Here is a 23,918-nt window from a genome sequence, read left to right on the forward strand (position 1 = left end):
CTTCTGTGTGATGAGTTTTGAGTTTAGGCCTGAATGGCAGGCTGTGCACAGAAGGAACGCCGGAGCACATACACGACCTCATTTAGACATTTTAGCTAAAACCCACCAAAGACAAAACCACAAATAGTGCACACCCAAAACATCAGGTGGCCCCCCAGAGACAGCTGTGCAAGTCCACTATCCCATGGCAGCTGTTCTTTTACAAAGTAAAGTGGATCTTTTTAATGAAAACACTCTTTTTTTTCTAAGGCATTGCTATTTAGGGAACAGCACTCTACATCTCTTAAGCATGTGCAACAAGCCAATACTGCTTGGGCAACCACCGCAAATTTTAGTTTTATGAAACACTTGGGAAATCACACAAACAGCTATGAGTAAATTGCACAATTTCTTTTTATACTGTCAAGAAAAGCCCTGATTGGCAGGTAGCATGGCACATTCTGTACGTTCAACACCAGCCAGTATCCTTGAATAGTCACATCTGTCCATTTGCAGTTGTGAGTTAGAACCAGTGAAAATATAAAGGAAACACAGCACTGACTGTCTGGCACTTATATCTGTTAACTTAAAATAAATATTGACACAAAACTTACAAAAATATGTTGTTCTTTATTACTCTTTACATGTCAATTGTTTCAAATATTGGAAGGCCTCACATTCAGAAGCTCAAATCATTTTAGGTCGAGTCACTTAGAAAACAGAATTTTTCTTCCATGCACAATATTTACACTTTATAGTACAGGAGGTCAACCTCTGATTTAGCATTATTCTCCAGTGTCAGGAGCTGAGTCCATATGTATGAGGAAAGATTTTTTTGTGTAGATATTCTGCCATTTTCCTGCAATTATGTAGACTCTCAATCTCAAAAAATGGAATCTGGAAACAAAACAAAAAAGTTTGCTGGAAATACCTTTTAATAAACAACTGAGTAAGACTGATGTTCATTAAGCAGATATAAAATTACACATCAAAGATTTGTCTGTTTTAAAATTAAATATTTAATCTTCAGCGTATTATTGATCTGTAAATGACTTGAAGAGGGATTATTGTATAACAAAGAGTGACATTCATTACAGTTTAAACTAAGTTAAATATAATGGAGTAGGCTTATATGAAACATGGTTATAAATGGAAAAGAGAACCTCAAAAATCTAAAAGTAACTGTTTTGGTCCAAACTATGTTGAGAGATAAAAACAACCCTATTAATTCAACAGGCAAAATAAAGGATATACTCTGTTGTGAAAATATTATTTACAATACAAAGCAGTTGCTTTTTTTTTAACCCCTCTTTTTAAACCCCAAATTCAGGCATTTTTAAAAAAGTATTTAATTAAAAATCCCAATTCTACTGAACTCTTAGAGAACATTTTCCTTTAAGACAAGATCTGAACCTTAATCACTGCAGAGGAGTATTCTTCCAAGCAGCCATTATTTGGCGGGAAAAACAGGCAGAATACACTCATTGATCCAAGAACAAAAACACAGTTTCTTTAACACCCTCAAAAAGGCAAAAGCTAGGCAGATAGAACACAATATATAAAGAACAAGACTATATCTGCCTTGGGAAGTAATTCCAACTACAGTTTTAAGCATTATAAAATAATAATTTCTCACTTGTTTTGTTAGCCAGACCAAAAGCAAACCACTGTCTTTGGACTTTACCTGCACGACTTCATAACCAAGTAAGTGAAGATGTCTCTGTTTAATAGCTTCTTCTCCCAACAGATTGCGGCTGTTAACGCAAAATCTATTTCGACCATCAACACAGAGGGCAATTCTAAAAACAAGCACAAGTGTAGTATAAAGAAAAAATAAAAATCAGTTATTTTAATCACCACAACTACTGCAGTTCCGAAGAAGCATGAGACAATACCTCCTCTCCTACTCCCTAACACCTCCTAGAATTAGACGTCGTAGGATGGGAATTACCTAGTTCAGGACAATTTGCAGCACTCAATTTAAGGGTGGGAGGGCGGAAGCCTGAAGCTTAGTGAAACTGATCCGAAAAGCTTATTTATATGCTCTGAACAAGAATTCCCGTACTAGTTAATAAAAGCTTGGTATTTTTAATGCTACTGTTGGCAAGATGTTTTGAATTCTTCTAGAAGGGAAAACATACAAAGTACTTGTCTCAGCATGAAAATATTTCAGCAGCTAAATTTGTTCAACTTATTAATGTATCTGTTAAATCTGTTAGAGTTCAAGTTAAAGTTAAGTTTAAGCTAAATCTGTTTAAGTTAAACCTGTATGTATGGTTTGCAGCATCATGGATTATAACTATATTTTTTTCTCCTTGGTGATAAAAATCATGACAACTTAAAGCAAAATTTGTATATCCACTGTAAAAAAAAGTTGCTTAAATTTTCAGTATGTTAAGTGTATTGTGACTTTATTTACACATGAAAGCTGTAATTTAAAAAAAAAAAAAAAAGTCCATTCTTAAACATTTAAGCATGGGATTTTTGAAAGAACCTGCATCAGTCAGCGAGTCTTGTGAAGGTTAAGCTGGAGAAAACATAACCTTTTCAAAGACTTGCTTTATCTAGCAGGTTGCTTAACTTTGTATCCAAGGTTTCTCAACATAATCCTTGTTTAACATATTTTTTAAACACCTATGCATTTTTTGATAAAAACCAGCATCTGTAGCAAATATCCTCATTACACAGGATTCCTTACAGAAGCAGATTTGTGAACTCAAACTGGCTTAAACTATGTTAAATCTATGCAGACACGCTCAATTAGAATTAATTTGGTTTTAATTTGAAAATGAATTACAGAAGATCAAAATACATTAATGTAAGCCAAGTCAGGATCACTTCAATCGTGACTATCACTAGCTAAAGAGACTGTCTGACACTGTCAGGAGTCAGGAGGCAAAACAATGAGGAAAAAGTACAGATCGTTAATTTTGCCAACTTTGTCCTTTTGCCAGTGGTTTCAGTGTGAAACCTGCAATTTGTTAAGGTCAATGACAAAACTCCAATTAGCTTAAATTTGGCCAGGGTTTCACCCTGGATGCTCTTTGTCAGTATTAACCAACGTCGTATCAGTGGTTTCTTTTATTCTCTTACCGTCTGTGCACCTCTTCACATTGGGCAGCAGGCAATACAAAACCTTCTTCATCTAATTTAATCTCAATATCTAGTATAAATGAAAAGAGAAGTGACATTAAAACTCATTCATATAACAAACTGTTTACTGTAATTCTCATCCTCTTCCAGTTCATTGTTTTGTAAAATAGCTAAAATACTATGGCAATACTTTTTTCTGAATCACAGAGCCTAGCGAAAGATGTGTATAGACTGCTTAACACAAATGAGTGATAATTAGTAACACTTCAGCCTTTCATAATGCTAACAGCAAAGTAGTATTTCAAGTCCACTAAAACCATAATAATAATGTAGTTAAATGGCATTTTTCTGGGCTGGCTAGGGCCTCTGGCATTTTGAGGGCTTTGGGGAGATTCTCTCTCTCTCTCTCTGCCCCTCTCCTTTATTTTTTTCTCACCAATTCCCTAGTTTTATAGATTACGTCAATTTGCAAACAGACCTTTGGACCTAAACCCTGCCAACTTCAACCCCATGTGGAAGCTGAAACTCAGAATAATTCTGAAATCATCTCTCTCTTGATTTTTTTTTTTAAATCCCTCTGATTTCCATGGGGTCCAAAAGACGTTTCCCTCAACACCTTATTTATCATTCGCCCTTCCTGGGGACACGTATTTCCTCACCATTACCTTCTCTCAGTTTCCTTTCCTGGCACATGAAACAGTCTGGTTTTCTCACTCCTCTCTTTCAGCCCACAGATCTCCAATGGCTATATGTAGTCAGTAGTTGTTGCTAAGGGGAGAAGAGCCCAGCTGAGCAGGGCGGAGGGCGGACAACCTTCCAGCTCTCCCTTTCTCCACTCACCTCCAAAGCAGCGAGATCAGGCAAGTGGTATTGCCTCATTTTGCTTTACATTATACAAATTGTTTACAGGATAAGTAAAAGAGGAGCTGATAGTAAAAATACAAAATACAAGAGTTAACAGTTATTTTCAGTACAGACTGGCTGTGTAAATTCCAAGTAAATTCCAAGTTCTTTGCTCTCTCTGTTCTTCTTTCTAACTTAGAAAATGCATTTACTTAAAGGTCCCATGACATTTCTGCATTTCGGAACTTCTACAGAGTTTTGTATTCCAGTTTACTTTTTGTGTATTTGCACAATTTAGAATGCCCACAAAGGGAATAAAATCATTTTTTATTTCTGGAAAATAACTGAGCACAAAGTTTTGACAGCATAAGCACACATTTTATTATTAATCTAAAGAAATGTTACTTACCAACTATGTAGAAATACGGTGTTGACACCTCTGATGAAAAATATATTCTTTTTTTCAGTAAGTAAAGTAATCCAGTCTTCACCTTTTTGAGGAGGTGAACATCCAGAGAACTGTGAGGTGTAAGAAAGGCCTTTACTTGATACTTTGGAAGGAGTTTGGGACCCTACGTAGTGACAGAAAATCAAATGAAACAAAAGAAAAAGGGAGATGACATTTTTGTAATTACCTCATATTAATGTAGCAAAATGTATTCTATGCATTTCAAAGCCATGTCTATTGAGAGACTTAAGTGTCTGAGGTATGATCTGCTGGAAACTTAAAAAAAAAATCCCAACAAAACAACCACCAGGACATCCTCAGCAAGCTTCCTTGCTATCACGCTGCACATATCGCTCATGAGAAATGCACAACTGTTCCCATTCCTCTGCAGTCAGGCCAACATCAAAGTGCCTGATCTCTTTTGTGCTCCAAGACTTCACAAGCCAAACATAAAAAAGGAATAGTTGTTGGAACAGTACTCGGAAACACACAAAAAGCACTTTAACTTAGAGCTAGTTAGTTCCATCACACATGCAAATATATTAAGTCAATCAAACAGGTAGAAACGCTTCATATTTTCATCAAAGGGAAAAAAAAAGCTGTTTTGTCTAATTCCAATGTTTTTATTGGGAAGACAGTCCTCAACTAATTATCAACAGGGCTCTAATGACCTTATCACCTCTCGTTAACATCCATTCTTGTTTTGTGTGTACCATACCTCATAAAATGGGCACTCCAGGTTGACAGTCAGAAAAAGCTGGGTTAGCTGGGAGGTAACAATTCTGTCCAAACCAGGTGGCTGAGCTGAAACAACAATATTCAGGATTTGAGATGGACCTTCAAGAAAATATCGTTACGCAAACCATCATGCAGAAGTTAGGAAAAGCTATTCAGTTTAACGCGCAGAGAAGCTACTTCATCATTATCATTCTTGATCGTTGTTTGAATAAGCAGAAAGATCAGCTGTGAAATGACGCAGTTAGAAGAACGAGGAAATGATTTACAGAAGTATCAACATTAAAAAAAATATATACAACTAGTAAGATCTTAGTTAAGACTGTCATATTCTTTCACCAGAAGAAATGAGGATCTGAAAGATGCAGGACATTCTACAGGGAGGAGTAAGTTTGAGTTGAGGTCTTGGAGAAATAACCCATATCCTTCTCCCCACAACTCCTTCTCCCCAAGTTATAATCCCAGGATCTCATTGTTTCACTCAGTTGTTGTTTTTTCAATCCGAAAGTAGTGGCTAATACTGAATAATTTCTGGAGATTTGTCTACGAGTGTATACTTGAAGTGTCCTTCATATTAGGTGCGAAGTATTATTACAGAATGGTAAAAACCTGGTGTAGTGTAAGATGCTAATCATGCAGGTCATCTTCTCAAGGTCCTGTTTGGAACTTTGACCACGCTAGTGGAACACCCTCATTGATTTAAAAGAACATATTCAAAGTAACTCAGAAAACGAGAAACCTCATAGTACAAGTATCAGCTTGAGAACTTTAAAAGACATTCTGGTTTTTATCACGAGGAATGTCTGCTTCCTATAAAACAACCCTTTAAGGTATTCCATGTTGAATAGCTAAAAATTGAGTGACTAAAGTTTCTAATCACTTTGAAAACGTGGCCTTTATTATATAGACTTTTATCAACAGAGCAATCTTAGCTGAGATCTTGAGAAGCCACTCGTCTTCCTGGCATAGATTACACATCCCTGTAATGCCACTAAATATGCTTTACCATCTAACACAAAATTACTTAAAATCTATAGCTTACAACTGTGTTCCTAATAGCTTTGTGTCCAAACGCGTTGGATTACGCAGCAGCTAGAGCCAAGGACCAGCTATCACATGGGGGATGTTCTAGAAGCTTACTAGACTGGGGAAAGAAACCTATTAGAAGGAAGGCAGCCCGTGCAGGCAAGACAGTCTTAGAAGGAGAAGGTGAGCAGACTCTGAGATTTCCTAAGCAAGACAGGATAAACCATGGGGTAGATTTTTAAATTTTGTAATGTTTTCCTCAGTGTGGTAAGACATAGGGCCAAGGATGAGTGGGACTGTAGTGCTTGCTCAGAGGTAGGAAGGAAAGGAGCTCAGAGCACAGAACGAAGACGGGCCCAGGAACCCTCCACCAGAGGAGTGCAGTCGGCAGACAAGACGCCGATGGAAAGAAGCAACACATAACCGTATCAGATGAAAAGTCATTTAAAAACCAGGACGAGGCACCAATCCTTATGCCTTGTTAAAACACACGTGAGCCTTACAATTCAATTTACGTTTTTACCTAGACAATTAAAAAAAACCCCACACCAGTCTATCCTTAATGGCTCACATTTATGATGCTGTTACATTTTACTGGTTCAGATCGCATTTCTATTTTAATTAAGCCAACAATTATGCACTGCAAATTAATTTTTTTTTTCAGTTTTATCAATTTACCCTTTTCAGCACTCACAAGCTGACCCTAATACAATATGAAAGAGAAATACAACCAATTTGGAATCAAGAATATAACACAATAATTCTTATCCTGAAAGAACAGAAGACTAGAGATGACAGCAGAAGTCCAAACCTGGTTCTACCTTACCCCCACCTGAAAAGCTGGACACGACACAGACTGGCAGAAGCTAAGGAATAAAGCACTAGAATCACCCACATGCAATGCACCTTATTTTAATCACGGGGCAAAATAGTATTTGAAAAACACACTTTGTACTGCCCAGGATTTACAAATTCTGTGTGTATAACTGCAACACAATTTCACTGAAATAGCAATTTCAATTCTTTTTGTCCCAATGCTACACTTCACCTCACTTGTCTCTAGAATTTGTACTATCTTGACCAAAGTTTATACGGATTTTTAGACTATTTTTTTAAATACAATGAATTATTTCTGTAGTAACAGGTGAGCTTGCTAGTAACACAATTATAAGTAAGCCATAATTATAACTTTTCTTGCATGTTATAATTTGCTCCCCATTTTAAAGGTTACAAACAGGTTTTCTGCAACTGTGATCATGTACCTTGCCCTTAAAGTCTCAGGAAGAGAGTAGTTTTGATGCTTAGGAAAATATCCAGAAATAGGGATTATGCAAAGTCACAAAGGACTTAACCTTAAAAAAATAGGCAGCGAAATCTTAAATCTAACCAGCCGTGCACAAGCAGAAGGTAGATTATTTTAGCTTCACAACCACTACTACTAGTATTTCTACTGGTTTTTGAAATGCATCCTCCCTTGGGCTAGCCCCCGAGTAAAATGCCTAAGAGCCAGTCCCGACCCTAAGGGGTATGAGATCCAAGTAAGCGAAGCAAACAATTGTGGGGGAAGAAAACAAAAGATACAGAAACGTGAAGTGATTTGCCCATTGCTGCAAAGCAAATGGAGGGCTACACCCAGGATAAAAGTCAAGTCTCAGGACTCGCTATCCAGTGTTCCACCTTTATGGCACATCCCTCACGTGGCAGTCAGTACAGTGCAACAATTTAGAGAAAAATGAACCCAGAATCACTAAACTATATTTTACGTCAGTCGTGCATCTTTCCAAGTATCACTGCCATTAAAAAAATCCACCACTTTTGGGCTCAGTCTTGTTAGTTCCATAATAACTTGTCTCACTAGCCTTCCTAGTGTTCCCAGTCTCACAGCAAACAGTCTCACTTCAACATGAGCACTGCTACCAGTCACTAAATAGGCACAGAAGTTTAAACAGCCAGAGTTCAAAGGAACACATTTCCTGCACAGAATAACTTAGCGCCTAAAACCTGTATGAGACGAAGGACAAACATGGGGAAAAACAGAAGGTCAGTATCTTTCAGAAAAGCAGGAGGATTAACTGAAAATTTCTGAGGGAATTCAAATCTCTGTTGAAGATTGTACACTGCAATTTCCAAACTCCTCTAAATGATATAAACTGAAAGACAACTGCAACTGTGACAAGGAAGCAACAGTCTTTGGCCTCCTCACCACTGTTCTCCAGTCATCTTAATCTGGTCATTGTTGATTTGACAGATGAGTGATAAGACATGGGCACTTCCCACGAGACACACCACATAACAGAGGGAAATACGGACATCGCAAGAGAAACACTGCTCCTTACCTTGAAGTTGTTGCAGAAAATAGGGACTAAATATTTTCGGCAGAAAATTTACTGGATAACGTTGAATAAGCACGCACGAGTGCAGCAGGTTCAGCAAGGTGTGAGGCTGGAAGTGACTAAGGCGAGCACGCAGTACAGTTTCAAGCTTCCTAAACAAGGAAGAAGCACTTGGAGGCAGGTAGTTAAGAGTCCCAAATGGTATAATATACCCAGCAATCTGGTCGGTGCTAAGTCTGTCAGCATTGGAAATGAAACTTTCTGCCACTGCATCGAAGATGGGCTTAGAAAGGATCATCTTTCTGCAGCAATACTGCATGACTTTGCTGACTGTTTGAGGGTGCATGGTAAAGATGGACTTGGGAACATGTGTTTCCAGTGCCTCTGTAAAGATTTGTTCGCGATGTCCGAAGTATAGAAAGGCTTCCAGTACATTTACCAGTTCATCATCTGTGAAATATGGAATATACTTCACAGAATGTTTACACAGTGCTGTGACCAAGGAAACTGCCTGAGCCTGATGAAGAACAACCAGTGAATTCAGTATTATGCTTGTGAACTTTGGGCTTAGCTGGGAAACTATGATTAAAGTGACACTGTTCAGCCTGTTTAGCAAGTCTTGGTATTGTTCCCTTTCCCTGACAGTCACCTGCAGCATCTTATAAACCATCACCACTTCCCTAGGACTCCACTTCTCAATGTCTTTTTCTTGCATGTGGTTCACAATTTGTTCCAGTGTTGCACAAGTTGGGCCTTCCAACTCAAGCAAACTCTCTCCAAGAGCACACAGATTTTTAACAGTCAGCTGTCCTTTACCAAGCCGTTCTTTACCCTCTGAAAGCAAGCTTGCCATCAGTGTACTCTGCGGATCTATGCGTAGTTTTACCAAAGCTTGCAAGGCATTCAGCAGCCCCGTGTCTGACAGTTTGGAGGATTCGAATTCAAACCGAAAGCATAATGCCCTGAAAACTTCATTCTCTAACACTCCTTCAGGGTTTTTCAGGCCATTGTCATCCACCTCCACTTCAGAAATCCTCTGCAGGGCTCCTGATGCCATCGTATCAGACATGACTTCCAGAGAGCTGAGAAAGTCAAAGATCTCTTTCGATGTACAAAGGCGGTTCAACTTCTTGAAAAACAGCTGTTCATCCATCCACACATGATTAGCTTTAGTACTGCTCCCAGTATCTCCACAAAGATGCACAGTTTCATTAACAGAAAGAGGCTGTAACCGCAGTTGTACGTGGTTTTTTCTACAAAACATATACTGAGTTTTATCTTTGAAACATAGCATCCTCATGGCTACAGAGGTACAGTTTTGGGGCTTTCGCTGCCCACTGATAAAGCTCAACCTCTTGCTTAAAGTCATCAAAATGGACCTGCTTGCTGGTGCGCTGAATGAATAAAACTGGAAACTTTTTCTGCTAATCAAAGCCATATTGGATCAAGTGGATTCTCAAAAGACACCTAAAGGAAGAAAAACACATATAAATACACAGTCTGGAGAACACCAGTGTCATTAAAACGCAGCAAAAAGCCTATTAGCTGCCGGACGCGACTGGGACGATCCCTATTCCACGACCACCACCAGCACAAGGCAATGCAGAGCGGAGACTCCCGGGAGCAGCGAGACCTGCGTGACAGGTTGCCAAGCACCTCTGCCCCGTCTCTCCGTAAGGACACTACGGGGAGAGCCGGGGCCGGGGGGGACACGCTTCCCCAGGCAGGAGCTGCACGGCGGCGCTTTCCTCGGTACCCCGGCGGGCCGGGAGCGCTGGGCAGCAGCAGGGCGCGCCGCCGGCACCCGCGGCTGGAGCGCGCCAAGCGGGGTGGCGATGGGTGAGTCCGACACGGACCAGGCGGCGCCGCCGGGGCCTCCCCCGACTCCTCTGCCTCTCAGGCCCAACGCCTGCCCCCGCGAAGAGCGGCGCGGGGCGGGCAGGGCCCGAGGTGCCCCCTTCCCACCCCAGCGCCTACTGCAGTCTGCCATGGGCCGGGCCGCCGCTCCCCCTCCGTCCTCATCCTCCTGCTGCTGCTGAAGGCACCCAGCGGTGCCGGGGAACGAGCTGCGGAAACCTTACCTCCGCCGCCATGACGGGCAGCGCAAGGGCTGCCGGGAGCTTCCGCGCTCTCCCGGCGGCCACTTCCAGGCGCCGCCAGCAGCTGCCGTGCGCCGCGGTCCCCTCACTGCGCGCCGCCCCGCCCCGCCCCGCCCCGGCCCGCCCCGGCCCGCCCCGCCCCAGCCACCGTCTCCTCGCTGCCGCCGGAGGTCTGGCGTGGCGCGGCGGTGTTCGGGCGTGCGCGGAGCGCAGGCGCTGTGCCTTGGGAGTCGGATTCGTGCCGCCGTACGTACGGACCGAAAGCGCGTTCTTCAGCGCAAGTAGCGCCGAGCCCCACGGGTAGCGGCGGTGCGCCCTGAGGGGCTGCCGGGGGGCGGGCGGGCGGCAGGCGAGGCGAGGCGAGGGGCCCGGCCTGGCCCGGCCCGGCGGCACCGGCTCTCTGGGAGACTTCCATTGCTGCAGCGGCGTTCAAGCCTCCGGTGTGGACCCGGCTTTACCTCCTTAAAATCACTGACCTTCTTTAGGGACAGCTTTCCCGCTTCCCAGCGGGGCGTCGTTTGGCTTAACTAGGGAAGGTCAGCCCTGGGCCCTGGAGGGTTTCACTGAGCAGCACGTAAAGCTACTGCAGAAGTTTCCTGTGTTTTTTTTTCCTGTCCCTGGCCGCGCAGCTGGACGTTTTTGACAGACCGAGTACATGAAGTAGATAGTCTGGACTTGCAGTGCAGCCCCGTAGTTGTTGGGGCCAGCACATCCGATTGACTGCGCCTTGGCGACATGGATGGCTTGTTTGCTCCAGCTGTGACTTAGGAAGCTGATGGGCTCCCTGTTAATCTTTTGTGGGCTGTTAGTTTTTAGACTTTTCTGAGTACTGTATCAGATGAGCTATAATTTGGAATTACATCCTTAGTTTCATGTTAAGTCCTGGTTTGAGCCAGCAAATCCTGGTTTGTTTTTTTTTTTTTTCTCAGCTTAAGCATTGTTTTGGTTTTTGACATGCAACTACCAGCACATCAACATGTTAAAGGCTGCTGCTGTGATAATACTATTTTAAAGTTAGAGGAATTCTCTAGAAAGCTTGATAGTAAAGAATTACCATTTTTCCCCTCTTTATTTCAGCTGAACTTCTACCACGTAAGTGGAAGTGGTGTATTGTCTTTGAAGAGTGTATAGTGGGGCAAAGCAAGACCAATGTGGGCAGTATCTTCATCTGAGTGCAAGTGTGTTCCTGGTTTATGATTGTGTTCATCTGCAGGTGAGCACAACTAGTTCTTCTTTCTTTTAGCAGGCATCACACTTGATCAGTTTATGCATGAAGCTCTTCTGGTTGATGACAGAAGATGCTCTCACAGGGAGAAACTCCTCAACTTGTGTAGTTTATATCAAATCAGGATCAAAGGAGTTTATTAATCTATTAGTGACATGATTAGTTGTCAGGCAGTTGATTAAACTACTATTTAATCAGCTAATTGAACTATATATTCAAGATAAATAGCAACAATGCAACAGATACGATACTAGGCGGTTACAAAATGTCAATAAATGCCTACAAATATTTAAACAGCCTTCTATATCTAATTCCAAGGAATTGTCTAGTTGTGGCTTTTCCCCTTCCAACAAACACACATTCGCACTGTTACATACACACACAGTCTCCTCTCAGAGGAGGTGTGCAGCTCAAACACGATGCTGTGCGTGTTCTCTTGTTTACACACACCTTCTGTGGGAGATATCATTGCTCAAAATGTTGTATCTCTATGCAATCTACTAGTCCACACACCAGTGAGAAACCTCCCTGCAAGTTCGCATACAAGCACCCAAGATGTGGGTAACTACTTTTTGCACCGTTAATTGTTATTGTGCTAGCTGGAGTGGAAGCAGCTCACAGTGTCTTCTGGGGAGGCTGCAATGCCTGGCCTAGGCAGAGGTCACAGTGCTGTTAGGGCAACATCTGGCCATGTCGCAACACATTGTGACTGCTGATCTTGCTGTTGCCCTCTCCTCTCCCTACTATTGCAAATTTTCATGCTTTTCTTGTACACTTTCCCAAGCTGACTCTCTTGTTTGAAGTCTGTTGGTAATCCCTTGGCTATAATGTTGGCATCCTACCCCTCAGGTTTTTGTGTATAGAAGGCTTCTGTGCTTTGGCGTGGTCCCAGTGGAAAACTGATTATCTTTCTCCCTTTTTGGGGTATGAGAAAGTGTGTAGTAATTAAATGTTGTTTCATTTTTATTGTTTTTCTCCATTTATAGTCAGGCATTGCCACCTGCTGACAAGAGAACAAATAGGGTGAAAATATAGCGTGTGACTAGGATGAATCTGTATTACTACAGGGATCTGAGGGTATTTAAACTGTATTTCATACAAATCATCACAATTTGTGTGTCATCAAATTTCTTTGTATTTCTTTTGAAAAAGGAGGGTGAAAAATCATTTTGTGGATTGTTTGGGTTTATGCATCTTCTGTGCACATGCACATGAAGCCAGTCATTTAAATGAATTTATTTACAGTGACTGTTAAGGTAATTATTAATATATTTAGGTAACATACTGTAATAAATTTAAAGTGAAAACTGTAATGGAAAATGTAGTAGAACAAAATACAATGAAAATCTTAAAATTTTCTAGTAATTACATTTTTCATGGAATTTGTGTATGGTACAGGCACTGTACTCTTAAGCTATCACTTAGTTTTACTGCTTTTGATTTACAAGTATGCTTTAAAAAATTCTAATAGGAGAAACATTCCACAATACAGTGGGGAAAAATATCATGCCATATCAATAGAGTGCAGTATTCTTCTGCGGTTGACTGTGTTTGCATTCCCTTGAGAGAAACAAGAGAAAGATACGCCTCAAATTGCTTAGCCACAGGTTTCCATAAATCAGTGTGTGTGGCTAGTAAACGGAAGGCTTTGTGTAATTGAATCTATGTGGGAGCAATAGGTGAAGTACAGCAAACTGAGCCCAGGCATGTGAAAAAAAATCTCAATTTGAGAAATGAAAATTACGCAGTTGTAATTCTAGGTATTTGAGTTCTACTGCAGCTCCCTAGCAGTGACAAAATATTGATAGAAGATTAATTTGTCATAGATGCGTAAGAGACATTCTGCTTATCTCTCTTATTCACTGCTTCTTGGGGTTGTCCTTATATCTGTTGTGTTCTGTCTGTGTCAAAATCATGAAAGAAAACTTATCACATTCAAACTTTCATGGGGCAGGTGAATGGATAAAGATAGGCATCTCATTCATCCTGCTGCTTGCAAGACTTTGAGGAAGTGGTATTGTACACTGTAGCAGATTTCTCCAAGGTGGTTTCTTATTTTTAGGAGAAAAAAACTCAGTTCTGTAGTTGCACTTGTGTAGGAAGCTCCTTTTTGAAATATGAAATGAAAAACAACGTGTTCTAAAATATAGACATAGTGGACAGTAAAGTATAAAGGCATTCAGGCAAAAAATACTTATTTCAGAAAAGAAGAAACTGATAATTATTTTTTTTTCCTTAGGATTTGTAGTCTGACTTCACCAGGTCTATGTTTGATTTGGTTTATTTTCAAATATATTTCAGAAAAGTGACCAAAGCAGTCACTGACTTAAAGTGGAAAATATAACTTATTTAACAAAAATAGTATTTATTTTCATGAAACTAGTTATTGTATTGTTTACAAACTAGATTCTTGACACTGGGCATATTGCAACATTACTGCAATATCAAGACAGTACAGCACGCGTGACCAATACCACGAGTCCTTTGCAACTTGACCTACAAAGCTTGGTTAGGAGAAATAGCCTCTCTTCAGAGTAGATGCCTCATTTCCAAGTTCAATGCCAATACCACTATCCTTTAAAGTATCTCTTTTTAATCTAATAAGGAAAGCAAAATCTTGCTGTTCTGCATTCAATAAATTTGCTTGTTTGTTTTTTTTCCCCCCTGCAGTGTCTTTAAAAAAAAAAAAGTTCTCTGTTTTGTGAAATGTGCTGTGATTTAAAAAGGAGGTTTTTGCTCCTCTATGCAACACAAAAGGGGCAGGCAAAAGCCATAGCCGAGGAAATCTGGCAGCAAGCAGGTGCCCATGGACTTGAAGCTGATATGCACTGTATGAGTGAAGTGGACAAGGTGAGATATTCCATGCTGTTTCACAAAATAGATATTTAAGAGCTACATTTTTTTTCACGTACTTGAGGGTTGTCTGTTAATAATCATGAAGGCTGATCACGTCAACCCACCTAAAATATACAGTCTAGTTTTAAATTTTCGTTTCTTATGAATCAGTAGTTTGGACCAATACTCACAGACATTCAATAGCCTTCTATCAAAGGTGCATCTTTCTTGTGATTTTTCTAATTAGAACTGTAAATGAATATATCTTTGATCTCTTTTCCAACAACAGTGCAATGACTTCTTGAAAACTATGTATGCAGTAGTGAATGAATTCTGTATTTACTGGTCAGCTCTCCTGTTGTTAGAAATGACACAGTTTTTTTCTGTTGTTTTTTTTTTGTGTTGCGTTGAGACCTTGTGTACTATTAATTGTGGGCTCCAGCATGAACCTGAACTTTTGTGGGGTCTTCTTGAGTTACTTAGCATATGCGCTCACTCCAGTTCACAGTGGATACACTCAAGATGTATTCTGGAAAGAAATATAAAGCTTGGTTTAAAAAAGCTATATGAACTATAATTTCCTTCAAAAAGTACTTTCAGCTGTATGTCCTCAAACATTTAAAAAAAAAAACAACCAAACAAAACTTGATAGCCTGGTATTTCCTATGAGATGAGCAGAAAATAACACCTACAAGAGTTTTTTTTCATGAACTCGATAGTGTGAGAAGTTTATAAAAATAATTTAGTTCCCTTTTAGCAAGCTGTTTTCTTGGGGATACACTACATGTTGGTTAGCTGGACATCTGCTGTTGTGTGAATGTTCACTGGGTAGCAAAGTGTTACAAAGACTTTTATGCAGCCAACAGGGAATGTGAAGATTTTCCTTATATTCTTCTATTTCATTTCTTCTGCATTTGACAGGTTTGGAGATTAGTTTCAGGAAGGCAGTAGGCAGGATATATCTAGCTCTGTTATTGGCCTGCCACTTGAATAAATCTATTCTGTCTAATTTGGCAAGACAAACTCAGAGCTGTGAGTTATTGATGAGGTAGAAAGATGTACTGAATTTAGAATCTGAGAATTGGGCACTGACGAAAAAAGTAATTTCTGCAGCTTTGTAGATTTCATCACTTAAGCTTTTCCTAACTTTTTACTGTAAATGAAGAGAACTTCTAGAAGCTGAAGTGTAACTGGGGAGGAGAGGGCAGGGTGGCACGATGTATTGGAGCAAGAGCTTGCTTGAAGTTGGTGGGGCCTCTTGTGAAGTCCTTTGGGCAGGTTAGATCTGAGAATTTATTTCACAACATGCACAGTTAGAGAGGTATGCGTATATGCCATAAGTGAGGAAGTAAGAGGTTTCTGTTTTGTCCATGTTTGTCAGTTAGAAGGCCAGTCTTTAAGTGACTTTTGGTTATTTCTCAGACCTTGTCATCACTTAAAGGGATTACTGTGAAGGTCTATGGAAGGAATAGGTGGCTACAGAGTCAATAGTCATGATGTGATGCTGTTGCCAGACAAAAATAAATGGTCAAATACTGCTCAAGTCTCAAAAATGCTGTTTCCAAGTAGTGTCTCTTACCTACACTCTTGTAGGTGAGAAAAGGTCATAAATCTTTGGTTGGTTGCTATGATAACTTTCTATGCTTGATGAAGGACTGAAATGAAGTGGAAGTGAGATAGGAGCAGTGAAATAGGAGGCTGAATGGAGATCATCTTGGGTCACAGTGCATGTAGTCAGCCTTGGATGAGTTAGCTGAATCAGCACGTTTGCCACAATATGTATTATTCTGGGTAAGACATCATCTGGGTGTGTGATTCCATCCTCTTCCTTCAGGAATCATTCACAGCTTGAGCAGACTGCTCAGTGCCGTTGTGTGCCATTACTGTTCTCAGCTGAGGAGTACTTTTGAAGGACAGAGAAAGAATGGGACAAAGATGGGACCCCAAGGGTACAGGAAGAAGTGGAAGGTAGAGTAAAAAAACTATGTAATTGTGTAAGGTTCTTGTTGGACAAGTGATACATCAGACTTCGTGATAGTTGACACAAATCAGTGCAGGAGCTCTGTCCTTCCAGAGGCCAGGTGGCCCTGACTTTTCTTCTTAAGGAGTCTGTCCACAAACATTTGACTTCCAAAAGGTCTTTAAGTTTACAGAGGAGAATGTGTAGTGGAGCAAGCAAGAATGTAGTGAACTAGTCATAGCTCTATCCCAATACACTACCTTTTACTTTCTATGCTTAAGCTTAAGCATCTTTTCTTTTTTTCGAATGGAGCATAATTTAGTGTAACTTTTTATGTGATTCCAGTAGGCCCTTGCATTTTGTACCTGAAGTGTTTACTTTTGTTTGTAAAAGCAATAGTCACCTGTGACAGTGCACTGCAGAAGCTCTTGCAATTGTACTTATAAAATCAGCTGTGGAAGCTTTGAAAATCTGCAACAGGAAAAAAAATTTTGAAAATTTGCAACAGGACCCTTAAGGCCTTTTTTTACACAACCGATACTTCAGTTTTGGAAGTCTCGGAAATCTGTGGGTACTTGGAGTTCACCTGAACTTGTAAAAGACAAAACCTCTGTTTGGAACGTGCCTGGACCACAGCTCACTGAAGTCTGGCAAAGTACTTGGACAATATCCTTGTATGCTTACTCTCTTCACTTATACTTCTCTAGACACCTGCTGTTGGCCACTGTCAGAGGCAAAACACTGTTCCAGATGGTAACTTAAGCTGCTCCTTGCAGCTATTTTAGGTTCTTCAGGAAGACTTTGGGAAAAGTGACAGCAGCAAAACCCCTTGATACTCTGTTTCTTCGTGTTCCTAACCTTTTTGGATTATAGATGTAAGGCATACCTTTTTACATGCCTTGAGGGTTTGAGTGATTCATTGAGTGAAGTGTTCAGAAGATAACTCCTTGAGCTCTGAAGGTTACAATTGCAGTCCTGAAACTGCGTGAAATGAAACATAGCATCTCTTGCAATCTTTAGTTATATTTTCTCATAACCCTGCTGTTTTATTAAACTTGGAATGCTAGGAGAGAGTTTAAACTCAAACCTACAGGGAGCAGTAAAAGGAGCTTGAGTTGCTTACTATGGCGAAGAGGAGGCTAAGGAGTGACCTAATAGCAGCCTATTTGAGCCAAACTCTTCTTGGCAGCAAGTCTACAACAGGAGGCAAAATCCACTGAGTGCAGCCTGATAAACTCAGGCTGGACACTAATGGAAGTTCTTCTGGATGGAAGAGGCTGCCCAGAAAAATGAAATCTCTATCCCTAGAAGTTTTTGAAATTCAGCTAGAATCATAGCTGACCTAATGAAGTGCTGGCAGTTAGTCCCACTTGGAGCGTGGGCTGGGACTAGGTCACCTCCAGAGCTTACTCCCAAACAAGATGTCTGATTCTGTGGAGCTGTGTTCCACATGGGTTCACTAGCTGTCCATGGGATTCAAAACCCATAGCCCGTAGGGGTGCTGCAAAAGAGCATGTTATGCAGGTGACCTCACAGACAGCACGCTAGCACAGTGCTCCAGCCCGCTATCTGTGGAAGCTGGAATAATCACAAAAACAGTATTCTTTTTTCTTGAAAAGTGGTAAATGGCTGCATGAGACTTGAATTTATGGAACTGACACACAATCCCAAATATAGGCAGTTATCAACCTGGTATAATGGGAGTAGCCCCCATAAAACTGTGGGAAATGTCAAAGAATGGTAATATCATTGGGGAGATAAATGAATTGAACTGTAGAGCATGGGGACAGACTATCTCTGTTCAGAGCTACCTTAGTTACCCCAAAGCACCAGGAGATTTTGGTGGCAAAGACAGGTGTAACATGGAAGCTATCAGACAGAACCAAATAATCCCTAATGGAACTCAGAAATGATCCCCACAGTTTGTACAGTCACACCCCACTTACATGTGTGAAATTATTGGGATAATGGCTAACTGTGTGACTGTGATCATATAGACAAAATACTTTTTCCACTTGACAAAGCAAATACTGTAGGAGTTGTGAAGTATTCTTTGTGTGTGTAGTAGCCTGCTCAAAATGCTGCCCTTTGGTATTTGTTTGTGGGATCGTAGGGTAATTCAGGTTGGAAGGGACTTCATGAGGTCATCTCACAGCAGGGTCAGCTGAGGTCGGAGCAGGTTCCTCAGGACTTTACCCAGGCTAGTCTTGAAAACTCCAACTGAGATTACAAGTTGAATCCTCAAAATGACTTCTATTTACTTAAAGACTTTCTGTGGTGTAATACAGGTAAAATGAGATTAAACATTTTTTCTGTATACCTTTGGCAAAAGGACGAGTGGAAGATAATATCTAAGGCCACAAATAGGTATCAAATGGCACCTTGTAACTTACTTTTTTTTTTATTACTTGTAGTATAACCTGGAAACAGAAAAGGATCCTGTAGTTATTGTTATTTCCACTACCGGTACGGGAGACCCACCAGACACGGCCCGCAAGTTTGTAAAGCAGATTCGAGACACGACCTTGCCACCTGATCATTTTGCACATCTCCAATATGGATTGCTAGGTGATTTAGTATTTTCTGTATTATTGTAACGCTTCTCTGTCAGTGAATAATTGTTATATTTTTTACTTGTGAATAGGTTGGTTGTTTCTTTTTCCAAGTGCTTGTAAAACATTTACTTTTATAACATGAAGAGCTTTTTTGTGTAATGTCCTCTATGAGCAATAAAGCAAGAGCGTCACAGAAATTATCTGAATGTAAGCCACCAATTTAGTTTTTTAATAGTTTAATTTTCTTTGCATAAACAAAATATGATGTAAGCTATCCATAATTGTTGAAGTTTTAATTTCATGTCAAGTCTCTATGGACTATGTGAGTTTACTTGACTTTGTGAGTAATTGGGCATTTTTCTATATAGAAGGAAAGGCAGTATAAAATGTTCTTAAAAAAAAAAAGATTTTGAGATCATCCCATCCTGTTTTGCAATAATTTTTAAAATTTTTAATATCATACTTGTCAACAGAAGGAATGCAACTTCAGGTTAAAGATTGATATGCAAGATACAGATTTGGCAAAATGCATCTGATATATCTTGAGCTGATGGTAGGGTCAATTTGTTGAATTTTCAGGTTGTGTTTAAACAGAGTCCAGAAGCTTTTATTTGAAACTAGGTTGTTTTTGCCTGACAAGTTTAAGTTGATAGATGATACTGACGAAACTTCTAGATTTCTAGTGACGAAAGTACCCACTAGAAGGAAATTTCTAGTGGTTATATAACATGGAAGTCTGACATGTATGCATCCTAGTCATGTAATGTTTTCAGAAGATGTTATGCTATTGCCTGGTTATAGATTACAGTTTGTAAAATGGTTAGGTTTTTCATAGCTGGTTGAATGCATATATATATATATGCATATGCATATATGAAGATAAGCATTCTATTAATTTTGATTTTTATCATGGTATTTTTGATTTTTATCGTGGTATTATAGTATCTAAGTTATGACATGTTTTGTGATTCTAATCTAAAAAGTTATCAGTCTTAAAACACATTCATGGTTATCTGTTTCGGCTTGTTCAGTGAAGTGTTTGCTCTACGTACTGTACTTGAGAGGGAGCAGAAGTCTTTTGAAAAAGAAAGAAAAAGGAAAAAAAGGCTGTTACAAAGGAATAGTCCATTGTTAGGTGGGAATAATAAGGATCTAGTGTTTTGAAATTGCACACAACAAACGGTCAGGCTGTGAAAAATTGTAATAGTTAGGATAGTGAAACGGTGGTGCGGATTACTTAGAGAATTTGTGAAGACCACCTAACCAGTGGTCTTTGCGATTGTTAGATAAGTGTCTGTTAAGGATGAAGCATGTGTGGTTGATCACTTTTAAGGTGGGTCAGTGCTTTAGTTGATCTCTTAAGTCTCTGGTCCTCCACTAACATAACTCCTGGGTCTACTGGCTTTTTCACTGATAACAAAGAGCATCATCTTCTAACAGAACATGTTAACAACTGTTAAAGGGCAGAAAACCCAGTGCAGTGAAAATGAGATCTGCAAAGGAATTTCTGATTCCTGGAGAGGGGAATGTTGGACCGGATTCCCTTACACACATTTTCCTACGTTTCTTACTTCATATTGTTTAAAATAATTTCTGTGTTTGATTCCTAACACACACCCCCCCCCCCCACCCAGGTTCCAATATTTTCAATATTTTAAAATTATTTTTAATACTCTCTCCCTTATGTTGTTGACATATGTTAACAATTTTTGCCTGAAGGCGAGATAATTTGTTTTGGTAATTCACATACAGTTTATCAGTTTCACTCTTTTTCTAATTATGTCAGTTCCTTAAATTTTTCCTGTACAAGTGGTTTTGTAGTTCTTAAAAGGCTCAAACTAAAGCAATATTCTTCTGAAATGTCAGATAATGAAAGCAAAGTGTTCTCAGAGAAATTCTGTGTCTGAACATTTGTGAAGGAGGAACCACTTTGTCAGCTCTATTTTGGGACAAACAATTTTTTTTTTTTTTTTTTTAAGGTTATCAAAGTTTCCTGGTAATATGCACTTTGCTGTGTCAGATTCTTCAGTTTGCTGGCAAGAAAATCCTGTGTTGTGTTTGCAGATCTTTGTCTGTGTAGCCTGGGTGACTGGCTGATTGACATGATCACTCTTTCCCTGAATTTGCTAGGTCTGGGAGATTCAGAGTACACATTCTTTTGTAACGGTGGAAAGACAGTAGACCGACGACTTCAGGAACTCGGTGCCCGGCACTTCTACGACACAGGATTAGCAGATGATTGTGTAGGGTAAGAGCCACATGAGTTTGGATCTTATTTCTTCGAGATGCAATAATTACATGTGAATTTGGCTAAACGTTATGAACTCTTTGAAAATCGATTGGACCTGAACATTCAGCACCTCATAGGAATGAGCCCTGCCTGAAATTAGTATGCCTTTTCAATCTCAATTGCCATTAAATAAAACTCCATTTTTAAAGTGTGAGCAAACATCTGTAATGCCTGGAAAAATTATATTTAGCAGTTTTAGAAATTAAGTAATTGAGAATAAGTGGAGGATTTCAAACTTGTAGTCTTTTTACTGAGGCAAATAAAAATACATCCTGTTCCCAGTATGTACGGTACTGGGTAATGGGATCTCCATATATGCACACATTAGACCTTTATCCAAGCTCACATCCTTACATCTTGCAGTAGAGCTGCTTTAAGCAAACCCTACAATGTTTTGGTGTTCTTTTTTTTTCTCTCTTCCATAAAACATTCTTTTTATTCTTTTTTCTTTTTGATCACTATAGAGGAATTATGTAAGAAGATTTTTACTTTTTTTTTTTTTTTGTATTACTACTGTAGAGGAATTATATAAGAAAATAATTCCCTTCCTGTTCTGTTGTTGTTTCTGGCCAGTAGGCTGCAGTCTTGGCTTGTTTATTTTGAGCTGCAGGTTATATCGGCCCTGTGCATGATGATACAAGAGAGTTGATCACAAACATTGCCATAACCATAAAACTTGTATCTTCTGTTCTAAAATAATAAAAATGGAACATTAGTGTAAGCTATTGATGTTGCTGTTGCACAAAGAAAAGTTGCATATTTTGCTACTGTCCCTTCAACTTCCTCTTATCAAGTTCAGTGTAAGAAAATAAAAATGAGAAACTGGAAGAAGAGCAAGGCTGTTATACACTTTAGACTCCATAAATTTACATAGTCATAATAAATAAATAATATTTTTTTTAAAGAAAAAAACCTCATCTTAGTAACAGCTGCAACAAAAATTAAAAGTGGAAAATAAATAGTATTTTTAGTTTTGTTGTCTTTTCATTATTTGTACATTAACAGTCCAGTAAGTCACAACAATTCATCCATTCCCTTCTCCTTTTTTTTCCCCTTCTCTTCCCAGTTTGGAATTAGTGGTTGATCCTTGGATTGATGGACTTTGGCTTGCCCTCAAGGAAGCATTTCTATTGCAGAAAGAAAAAGAAGGCATGAGCAGCGATGTTGATGCTGTTTCTAGCTCTCTCTCTTCAGCCCCGCACATTATGCGTGAACTAAACTTAAGCTCAGAAGTACAGAACTTGAACTTAGAAGATGAGGGAGTGACGAGTTCTGATGCTCTAACACAGAAACGGGTTAACATCAATCTTGTGGCCTCAACTACAGACACTGAACCTTCACTTGTTCATTCTGTCCCTCCTGTCTCTCAGTCTGCTCTTAATATTCCTTCTTTGCCACCAGAATATATAGAGGTGCAGTTTCAGGACACCCATGGTGAGGTAAGGACTTCACTTTGAATGATGATAGCCTCCAGCTCTGATAGGAGCTCCTACATATGGCTCAAAAGAGCAAGTGGATGCTTATATAAGGGAGATATGTCCTTGAATGCAGGAGGTTTGTTGAATTGTAAGTGAAAGATCCGTTTATGTTGTGAAAATGTGGTTACCACTGTATAAGTTACAGACATTTGCATCACGGTATGATTTAACTAAATAATAACTCGGCATTGCAGTGTCAGGAATGGAAGAATTAAAATCGTCAGTGGCTTATCTTAGGATGGTGAAAACATCTTCCAGTAGAAAGGAGTATGGTACAGTTTCCGTTCGTATTTTTCATACTTGCAGAATGCTTTAAAAGTGTGTAAAATTGCTCACAATCTTGCTGCGTATTTAATAAGAGAAAGGTGTCTTTGTAAAAACATGATCATCGTTTTACTATTGGAAATAGAAGATGAACTGTAGATCAAAAGCCAGTGTGCTTTTCCTATGAAGCCCCGTTGAATAGACCTGCTGTACAAAGAGAAGAATTGGCATGAGCTGGGGATCATCTCCAGTTGGCATATGTAGTGTTCAAAATGAACTGGAAAGTGTGACTCGTGTTTCTGGTTGCCTGCCAAAGGGTGGACATTTTGGTTATCCATGCGAGGGAGCAGTGGGGGCTGTCTGCTCTTTAAGGGACAGGGAGCCAGGACCTGAGTGTGGCAACACAGCCAGCCCCCGTTCCTCGATACCCAAACGATGCAAACCAGGAGCTGGTAGCCAGGATCAGCCAAGAGTGCAGATCATCAGGCAAGTTTGTGGGAATGAGGCAACTCTGGGGCTGAGCCAGGAAGTTGGTCTGCAGATCCTGGTCTGAATCAACAGCATCTGTGGCCAGTGTGGGCATGGTTGTGACTGAGCTGCCGACTAGTGCTCCTGTGATGTAGCTCAGGCAGGGACTGGAGACCATGGCTGAGCTGAGATGGGACTCCTGGAACCATGAGCAGAGGTGGGGATGGAGTCCTCTGGTGATGCTGGTCAGGACCATGGAAGCCCATAAGTATCCTCAGAGCCCTGAC

The 23,918-nt window shown here is 40.0% G+C and overlaps 2 protein-coding genes across 3 annotated transcripts in view; one reads left to right on the forward strand and one right to left on the reverse strand.

The window, feature by feature from the left end:
- Positions 1-595: 595 nt before the first annotated feature.
- FASTKD3 (FAST kinase domains 3) lies at positions 596-10,573 on the reverse strand. Its single transcript, XM_086609063.1, has 7 exons — positions 10,539-10,573; positions 8,461-9,924; positions 5,082-5,167; positions 4,325-4,487; positions 3,073-3,142; positions 1,664-1,778; positions 596-876 (listed from the first exon to the last, which is right to left on the reverse strand). Exons 2-7 carry the CDS (start codon positions 9,893-9,895, stop codon positions 778-780), a joined length of 1,968 nt encoding a protein of 655 aa, XP_086465189.1. The 5' UTR covers positions 9,896-9,924; positions 10,539-10,573; the 3' UTR covers positions 596-777.
- A 1,071-nt stretch (positions 10,574-11,644) lies between these two features.
- MTRR (5-methyltetrahydrofolate-homocysteine methyltransferase reductase) overlaps positions 11,645-23,918 on the forward strand; it is a 29,476-nt gene continuing 17,202 nt past the window's right edge. For both annotated transcript variants that reach the window (XM_086609064.1, XM_086609065.1), the window contains exons 1-5: positions 11,645-11,769; positions 14,452-14,631; positions 18,991-19,144; positions 21,262-21,379; positions 22,488-22,860. In XM_086609064.1, coding sequence (XP_086465190.1) covers positions 14,488-14,631; positions 18,991-19,144; positions 21,262-21,379; positions 22,488-22,860 — 789 coding nt within the window. In that variant the 5' untranslated portion in view covers positions 11,645-11,769; positions 14,452-14,487. The remainder of the gene's footprint in view (positions 11,770-14,451; positions 14,632-18,990; positions 19,145-21,261; positions 21,380-22,487; positions 22,861-23,918) is intronic.

The sequence above is a fragment of the Tauraco erythrolophus genome, chromosome 3 (genome assembly GCF_009769465.1).
Source record: "Tauraco erythrolophus isolate bTauEry1 chromosome 3, bTauEry1.pri, whole genome shotgun sequence".
Taxonomy (NCBI): domain Eukaryota; kingdom Metazoa; phylum Chordata; class Aves; order Musophagiformes; family Musophagidae; genus Tauraco; species Tauraco erythrolophus.

Bases quoted from the DNA above. Each gene is read 5' to 3' on its own strand.
- FASTKD3 (XM_086609063.1), bottom strand. From the start codon at position 9,895: ATGGCTTTGATTAGCAGAAAAAGTTTCCAGTTTTATTCATTCAGCGCA. The intron at 3,143-4,324 runs GTAAGTAACATT...CATTTATACTAG, and splicing joins ACCGTATTTCTACATAGTTG to ATATTGAGATTAAATTAGAT. The intron at 1,779-3,072 runs GTAAGAGAATAA...GCTTGTTTTTAG, and splicing joins TGTGAAGAGGTGCACAGACG to AATTGCCCTCTGTGTTGATG.